The sequence below is a fragment of the Phalacrocorax aristotelis genome, chromosome 3 (assembly GCF_949628215.1).
Source record: "Phalacrocorax aristotelis chromosome 3, bGulAri2.1, whole genome shotgun sequence".
Lineage (NCBI taxonomy): Eukaryota > Metazoa > Chordata > Aves > Suliformes > Phalacrocoracidae > Phalacrocorax > Phalacrocorax aristotelis.
In genome coordinates, this window is record NC_134278.1 from 27,235,142 (window position 1) to 27,244,404 (window position 9,263).

Genomic DNA, 9,263 nt, shown 5'->3' on the forward strand with positions numbered 1-9,263 from the left:
AACATGAAGTTTCTCAGTAGAATTCAAACTTAACTGCTGTGTAGAGTTCATGCTACCTATGCGTGTTGTGATAGCACCTCTGAATTTAGAAATGTGATTGATCCCATGGCGTGAGGCTGACTGAGAAATCTTACTGGTGGTAAAACTGCAAGGGATTCGGGTGCCAGGTGGTATCATTCAATGGATCATCTCAGAGTGGGGTGTCTGTATTTCTAGATATAGCAGCCTTGTTCTATTAAAATAAGAGTGATCCTGGCTCTTTAGATGTCTCTGATTAGCTGAGATGCTTGGAAATCTTATAAATATTGTACATCAGATTATGAAAAGAATTTTTTGTTTTACAGTACAAGACTTCTTTCTCTTGTCAAAGACTTCTTGTGCAAGAGTCTCGTTTCTGGGAGTGGTGGCTATGGAAGAAGAGGAATTTCATTTTCTGTGGCCTATGGAATCTCACTGGTCTTGAAGACAAAGCAATAACTTGCCATTTTGGGTCCCTAGAGGACAAGTTTGATTTACTTCCCTGCAGAGTTTATTAATATGCAAGAATATAACTCTTCTCCTAAAGTACCTCTGGCTTTTAAGCCCTGGATGCTAAATATGGAATATAGTATACTAACTAAAGTATTCCAATCGTCTTTTTCAGAACATGAGGGTGCGGACAGTAAAAGGACAAGATTACTATTCTAAAACAGGAGCAAAATTCCATGGAAAAATGGAACAAAAATTTATTCTTGTTGACTGTAAGAAAGTCATATACGGTTCTTACAGGTAAGATCAGTCACTGAGCTGGCCGTAGAAAAACTGTCATCTCTGTACTTCTGTACCTCTGTACCTCTGTACCTACTGCATATTTGGTTTTTTCTCTATTTTTGAAAATTCTTCCAGGGAACTCCGTGGGCAAATTTGCTTATCTTTTCTGTAATTTAACAAGTTATCATAGATACTTATTGCTAACTAGCCTAACACAGAGCCAGATTTTGAGATCCTCTGTTAGTTTTTCACAAATAAGAAATAAAGGATATAGGTTCTGCTATAGCTGAAGACTTGCTAAAAAGGGAGAAGAGTCCTGATTTGTCTTATATTGTCTGAATTATTCTTGTTTAACATTCACTCCAGAAAAGGCTGCCAAAATTATTTCATAAGCTCTCTTGGTTAGTTCCTCCTCCTAATAATCTTCTAAAGCTAACATTATAGACCTATTCTATGGCACTCTGTAGTGTATCACAGTAAAATTCGGAATAGCCCAAGCTAAGCTGACATAGTCTCTCTTTATATTTGGCTAAGTTTCTTTATTCTACTTTCCATTTTATTTCCAGTGTATCTGTGCAAAGCATAGGCTGGAAGACCTTACAGCTTTGCAGAGCTGGAAAAAATCTAAGTTAAAGCAGGGACAGTTTTATCTCACACATTATTAAATATTTTCCTTCTTTTCATGCTATACTTCTCTCCTTTGGCCTACTGAATTCGTTTCTGCCAGCGTAATGCCGGGGTGCCAGGTCCACAGCCACTGACTTTGATAGATTTCCACCATTGTATTCTTTCAAAAATCTGGCTTTTTATTTCCTCTGAGACTTGACCAGCCCCAGATTCAGACTGATGTATATAAATGGTAGTGAAGTAAGTGACAAGTTCATAAATGAATCAGCGTAAGAGAGTTCAGGGAGAGTCTGCCTGCTTTGACATCTACACACAGTATTACAGTCTGTGAGAATGTGATAGTTTTTCTCATTTCATTTTGAAAAATAACACTGCTTTAAGACCTGGCACCACAGGGGCTGGAATCATCAATTTCTGTAGAAATTAAGCTTATTTTGTGAAAGAATCTAGTGATTTATAACAGGAAAGATGAGTCTTTCTGAATTCTTGCTCTCTGAACTCAATTTAAAGTTTAGGTTTTTACCAAATATTACAAAATATATTATGCTTAATTGTAAAAATTAATAGAAAAACCTCATGCAGCATGATTTGATTTAATCTCTGCACGCTATTATATCCTGAAAAATACAAAACTAACGAAAAAAAAAATCAGTAAGCTATTTATGTGATTACAACAAGCCTATTTTCTAACATCCAGAAGACAAATGCAAAAAAACAAGTTCATTGACTTAATTTTTTCACTTTTTTTTTTTCATGAAAATAGGACTGCAAAACAAATATTTTCTTTTTTTGCAATCTACAAATTGCATGCTTTCAGCACCATTATATTAGGCTTGTTGAAACATCCTTAATGTACATGTTAATGTGTTTTATCTCATTTTGTAGGTGTAAAGTAGCTATAGCTACTTAGCTTTAAGCAAGTGTTCAGCCTTTCTAAGTACAATAGGAAAGAGGAAAATTTCCTTAATCAGAATACCATCATTGCAATTAAAAGAAATGTTCATATCCAATCTGCTGTGCATAGTAGAAAATTTAACTTTTTAACAGTTCTGAGATGCATCTTTTTGAAAATGTGTTTAGAGTGAAGTACATTCGGAACTGTTGAAAGGTATTTGTCCTCCACTGTTCTGCATTTGTGAATGCTTTTTGCAATATCCACTTTTATAAGGGCAATTAAATAGTTACAGACTCATTCCTGCTCCCACTGAAAGCATTGGAAAGTCTCCAGCTGGGTTCGACTGGTATTAGCTTAGACCTTCCAAATCCAAATTCATGCCCACAGTTTATTTATTTGTTTAGAAGGCATTTGTACAAAACCCAGATTTGTGTAAAAGCTTTCATATCAAGAAGGACCAGTGCAAAACTTTAGTCCAAAAGAACTGTTTCTGATGGTCATTTGTTCTTCTTTCAGCTTTATGTGGTCATTTGAAAAAACCAACCTCAGTATGGTTCAAGTTATCACAGGACAGCTGGTTGAATCCTTTGATGAAGAGTTCAGGACACTGTACGCCCGTTCTTCAGTTCCTAGTTCATTTGCCCCAGAATTAGTGCGGGTAAACAGTCGCAGGACACTCTGGGATAATGATACATACCAACACTCAGTGTCTTCCTTGGCTTCAGTTTCTAGCCAAAGAAACCTTTTTGGTAGGCAAGACAAGGTTCATAACATAGATCCTGTTTGTTGGAAAACGCGTGGAAGATATGCAGTAAATGAAATAGATAAATATGGCTTGAGAAATCATGCCTATAATACACAGCCATTTCATCCAGGGTTTAATATGCAAAATCCAATCCAGCAGTATCAACCTAGTGAAAAAAATGAGCACTGGAAGAGACATAGTTATGCTGGGGAGAAGCCAGAAAGGACACCTTACCTGTTGCTCAACAGAGCTATTAATAGAGCCAACAATCCATCAAATACTTGGAAAATGCCATCTGATAGCCTTAGTATTGTTTCTTCATTACGAGGAGGGTATGCAAATAATTACAATATGCCCCAGCAAAGTTTTGCTGATCAGTTTTCACGACCAAAGGTAAATCTTGCAGAAAGAAATTCAATTGTACGGAGGTCTTTCAATGGGACAGATAATCATATCCGCCATCTGCAGCAAAGGATGCCAACACTCGAACACACCACGAAATCATTCCTACGTAACTGGCGAATTAAGACGTATTTGAACGATCAATCAGATTATCCAGTAGAGTCTAATGGGTCGGCATTGGGTGACAGATATGATAGCTATGACACAGCTGAAAATATTAAAGCTCATGCGCTATATTCTCATTCTCGTTTACGATCATCATTGGTGTTTCAGCCAACTTTACCTGAACAGCAGGAAGTAAGCAGCTGTGCAAGTTCCTCAAATTCAACTATAATTGGGTCAGAGGGAAGCGCAACACCTAAAGGAACATCTAATCATGCTCCAAGTGTAGCAAATGGAACAGATAATGTTTCAGAAGAGCATAGCACAAATGTCACACTTAAACCAGATGCACCAAAAACCCACAGAATTCATATTGCAGACAACGCAAAACCTAGCGTAAATTCAAATGCAACGGGTGACTCATCTCTCTACTTGTACACAACACTGTGTGCAGACAAACATGCAGAAAATTTGAAGAACCTTCAAAACGAAAATATGCTAAAAAGGAGAAGTTTTCCCATGTTTAATTCAAAGTCCATATTAGACCCTAGTGCCAACAAACATACATCCAGTTATGTTTACAGCACATTGACTAGGCATAGACTTAAGCAGTCAATTAATCCAAAACTTCCAGAAGACACACTCAAGAGCTCTAAAAGTTTGCACAGCGTGACCAACCACTTACCACAGGAGGAAAAGAACCTCAAAGGAGAGCTAAAGAGCCCAACTGCTAGCAAGGCAATCTCTATGGCTGCTCTCACTGAAGCTAGCAAAGAGGAGTCTTGTAAGGATTCCACATCAAAGAAAGAAAGTAAGAATTCCCCAAGTTTTCTAAAGAAAGGATCCCAGAAATTGCGTTCGCTTCTTAATCTCACACCGGACAAGAAGGAAAACTTGTCAAAAAACAAAGGTCCTGCCTTTTACAGAATATGTAGTAGTTCTGACACGTTGGTTTCTGAAGAAGAGAATCAAAAACCAAAGATTTCTGAGAATAAGACAGATTCTTCCCCAAGGAGAAAGAGAAACACGTCATCAAATTCTCAAGGTAGCTTGAACAGAAGTAAAGAAGATGTCACTGGGAGCCCAACAAAGTCTCCAAAGTCTCCAAAGTCACCAAAACCTCAAAAACCTCCATCTGATGAAAGCAATAAAAAGTGTCCCCTCTTGTGCCCCCTTGAAAGTAAGTTCATAGAAATTGCAGGAGATGCATCTACCCCAAGATTTAATACGGAACAGATTCAGTATCAAGACGTAAAGGAAAACACCACAAATACTACTCCTGAAAGTGTCCCTGTTTCTACTCTTCAAAGAGCAAGTTCAATGACACCACAGCTGGCAAACTCAAAACGCCAAGAGGAGCTAAGACCTCGTTTGAGTGAAAGGCGTGTTTATAGCCGCTTTGAGCCATTCTGCAAGATGGAAAATGCTAGCCAACCTGCAGGAAATGCACTCAACAGCAGTTCACATCTCCCAGATATCAAAAGCAAGACCTTAGGGAATAATTACGGCAGGAGTAATCACATGGTCAGCTACAACTCAACTGCGTATCATCCATTGCAGCCTAATGAAAACAAGCTGAGAGGATTTATGCAAAAGTTTGGGAACTTCCTACACAAAAGCAAGTAAAACTTTTGTTGATTATGTTGAAATACAGCAAGACTAACAAAGCTGGATATAATCTTAACTGGACAAGACTGACAGGCAACTTTTGTAGAGCTTTCTTGGGTTTCTTCTTGGGTCAAGGACATTGGAATGAATGTACATATTTTTACATAATTATTCTAGGATTGTTATACTTAAGTCTTTACAGAAATTCTGTGTCCAGAAGATATCTCAAGGGTTGTTTATAATGTTTATATTGTAAGATTAATTTTATACATTTTCCTTGTGAAGAAAGTATGTACTACCATATTGTAATATTAAGTGTGGGGGGAGAAAATGATGGAGTATGTTTTTAAACTTCAGATAATATTGTTTCCAAAGATTTCCCCTTTAAAAATAGGATAGCACTAGGAATAGTGGCTTGCATTTTTTTCAGCATTTATGTACACATTCAAATGATAAACCCAAATGTTAATGCATTGCATGATACTTATCTTTAAACTAATTTTTGAAAACCTCTTCTAGGCTTCATCATGTTAATAATTTACCCCATAGCATCTATTGAACTGTTTGAGCAGCAGATGGATCTATCTTACTTTATTGAATTTTCCATGTAATATGATGTTTTTCTGAAGTATTTGGCACATAGATCTTAAAGTGACCTTAATCTGAGCTTTCATAGACTTGTTTACATGGTTAAACTAGCGTGAATGTAGGATGAGCATTTAAAAAGCTACTTATAAAATAAGGTGCCTTGAAAATAACTTACAGCTGTTTTAAATTTCAGTGGGTTATTTGCATTTGTATAACATGCCAGTATTCTCTAATGTTTCTAAAAATAGCTTTTTATTACATTTTTCCATTTGGTGTTTCAAAAAAAAATTGTCTGTGGACTTCCATTTCTCAGGTAAGTTTTTGAGTTTCACATGCAACAGTCTCTTTTAAATGTTGCCAGATATATTTGCAACTCTGACTTTAATAGCCTGGGTTTTTTGTAAATAAGGTTGCAAGTGCTGAGACTAGGCACGTGAGGAAGATTGCAAACTCAACCCTGCAATGCTGCCTTATGTCAGGGTGAATATTGCAAGGTCAGGAGCAATTAGGCATCTAAAAATGAGATTCATAAAAGTCACCACATGAAACAATGAGGCACATCTCCTAAGCCAAAGAAAGTATCGTTGAAGGGTGATAGTAGCAAGTGTTTAACCTTAACAGAGACATTTAGGCACCTAACTGCAGTCTAAGGGACACATTTTTGTTCATCTGAGCCTCTCAGTCATAAAATATTTCCTGATAGTAAGTGTCTATGCCAGGTTAGTGCTTACAAAAAACACAGGCAGGGTGTTTGGGCCAGCAGCACGGCATCCACTTCTCATCTGCAATGTGCAGCCAGGACATCCAGCTGGCTCACACCCTCCTGGATGTGGACTTTGTCTCTTAGGAGAAGGCCATAATCATTTAGCTGCAAGATGCTCTGCAAGGTTTTGTTCCAAATTGAGAAACTTGGGAATATTCATTGCTGAAAGCTTATAATCCTTACAGAGGTCTCCATGTCTCAGGAGCATGTTTTAGGAGACCGCTTCACTCTGAGATCTGGAAGGTCCTACAGCATTCTATGGAGAAGTCCCACCAGGAAGGATTTGGCTTTATTCTTTAGAAAGACACACCAAAAAGGCATTTCATTCACCAGCTCGATTGAGTTCATTTATCTCTTCTACCTGCGGCCCTGGGAAGAGATTTGGCAGAGAGATCTACTCACCAAGAATCTAGCTCCTGTCAACTCACCATAGTTAGTGATTTCAGTGAAGCAGTGGCAGCTTTTTGTTCAGTTTCTCAGCAACCTTATTAGGTTGATGCATCATAGCAATTACTGTTTCACTCTGAGGATGGTATTTATTTATGAGAGTGGCAGTCTTGCATCTCAATTCTCTGCTGAATGTTTAGGTCCCCGTTTACCTGTGCCCATGGAAGACACTTTACAAATTTCTTGATGAACACTGGTCACTTTGTGCACTCCTTGCTGAAATGCCATAGTCAGTATTTTTCCCAAATGAACATTTATACTGAAATATTCTGTCCCAACAGAGGTAGCGTTTTGAGATCCAAGACAAGGAATGTCTCCTTAGTGCTCCAGGCATATTTTCAATATGGGCACAACATAATTCCACAGCTATGCAGCCAAGGGCAATGCAATACTGTACTTTTGATAACTCTTAATATTTTTAGCAGGGCGGACAGTAATTCAGGATGGTGCCTGAGTTAACAGTACAGCAAAGGAACTTAACCAAGATGCAGGTGGTGCTAAAAAGGATGTTGGTAGTTTTTAGGAGGATCTTTAGTTTTCCCTCATACTCTTTTGATCTCTGATATATACTTGTAGGCAGTACTATATTTGGAAAGGAAATGAGAGAGGGAGAACAAGGGTCTTGGGGCAAGTTTTGAAGTGGCAGTGCTTTCCATTTTGTAGTAAACTTTGGGAAACATATTTTGATACAGTTTGGAAATATTTTGCTATATTTTTCAAAGTACATTGCTAACTAAGGAATCCTGAGAAGGCAGATATTTTAATTTACCAAGTCATCTATGTTTGTAGATATTTACTGCTGTTTTGTACCTACACAGAAGATTAAGAGCCTTTAGTGAAGAACCTGCTCATAGACTTAATAATGCAAAAAAACCAATCACAGTAGAACTAGCTTTTTTTTTTGTTTTTCATTTTCAGATCTCCCCTCAGGGAACCCTCATAGGAATGGTGCTACGTTAAGGCCTGATCTAAGTTTAATTGAAATGAATGCAAAAGACCCCCACGGACCTCAGTGGAAGTAGGATCAGACACTTAATGTACAGACACCACTGTTTTAGAAACGTTACAATACCGAATGCTGCTTGGGGAGCACGAGGCTCTGATGCCGGGGGAACAGCAGCCCCATGTCCTGGCTGCAGCTAGGGCTTTGAAAGTAGGGGAGTCCACTGGGGAGCTCCACAGGTGGTGCAAGTACCAACTGTTATTTTGTTCCTTGCAGAATTGGGTGTTAAAGGTGGGAAAAAAAGGCTCAGCCAGTCCTATCTGATTTGCCATGTGTCTGTGTGGGAACCTAGCCGTTTCACAAAATTGAAAGGAAAAACATGAAAAAAAAAGATGCCTGCTCTTTGCATCAGCAAAGAAAAGGGATATGCACATTTTTGGACGGGAAAATAGAGTTTATATTTTTGAACTTCCTTTTTCCCAAAGCTTGTCTTGATGTTTGTGCTTTTCTAAGGAGGTGCATTTGGTTCAATGTGTCCCTAATGTGCTCAGCACAACACAAGTTTGTTACACCCCACACACACCCAATGCACTCCCAGTTTTGTAAGGCTGTGAAGTAATAGCTGTTGCAGTGCATGACGGTCATTTGGCCAAATGGCTTGGGAGTTGTGAAACCCATTAAAAATGACGTGTCATTTCCACATTAAATAAAACTCCATTAGCATCATAATAGATCTAGGAGGGTGTCTGTGCAAAAGCTGATCAGAGTTATGCAATGGTGAACGTGGCCCTCGGGAGCACGGTCGGCAGCGGAGGGCAGTGCAGCCGGGAGATGCAGGCCTTTCATACGGTGCCCATTAAATTCACATCGTAAATAAACCGCCCTTACATACGGCCATAATACCCGGCGAATAAATTGCTTCATTTCTTCAGCCTTGTAATAAACAGTTTTTACTGCCTCCCAGATTGCAAAATGATGGTTGTTCTCTTATTAATGAGCTTGCACTGCACTCTTTATTCATGCTAACAAACATGAATTAGATGTAAAGAAAGGTTAAGAAAAATTAAGAAAAATTAAATTTCCAGCTGTTTAATACAAGAGGGTAGTAGTATTTGTAACAAACCTTGAGAGAAACAAAAATCTTATCAGGCAATAGATGTTTGTGCATTCATAGATGAAAAATTACTATTCAGAGAAAAAAACTGTTTGATCATTTTTCAGCTTTTTGAAATGTATTAGGAAATGTTGTGGTTTATAAAAGAAGTCATAAGAAAAGTAATACCAAAATCTGTTGCAAGACAATGTAAAAATAAAATTTAAAATGGCTCCACTAAGCTGTACAATAAATTTTTTTTTTTCATTTGTAGCATTACATGGGATAAGGCATGCAACC

The 9,263-nt window shown here is 38.0% G+C and overlaps 1 protein-coding gene across 1 annotated transcript in view; it reads left to right on the forward strand.

Moving 5' to 3' along the window:
• FAM83B (family with sequence similarity 83 member B) overlaps positions 1–8,225 on the forward strand; it is a 51,985-nt gene extending 43,760 nt beyond the window's left edge. The window contains exons 4-5 of the mRNA XM_075086993.1: positions 644–768; positions 2,789–8,225. Coding sequence (XP_074943094.1) covers positions 644–768; positions 2,789–5,147 — 2,484 coding nt within the window. The 3' untranslated portion in view covers positions 5,148–8,225. The remainder of the gene's footprint in view (positions 1–643; positions 769–2,788) is intronic.
• The last annotated feature ends 1,038 nt before the right edge of the window (positions 8,226–9,263 follow it).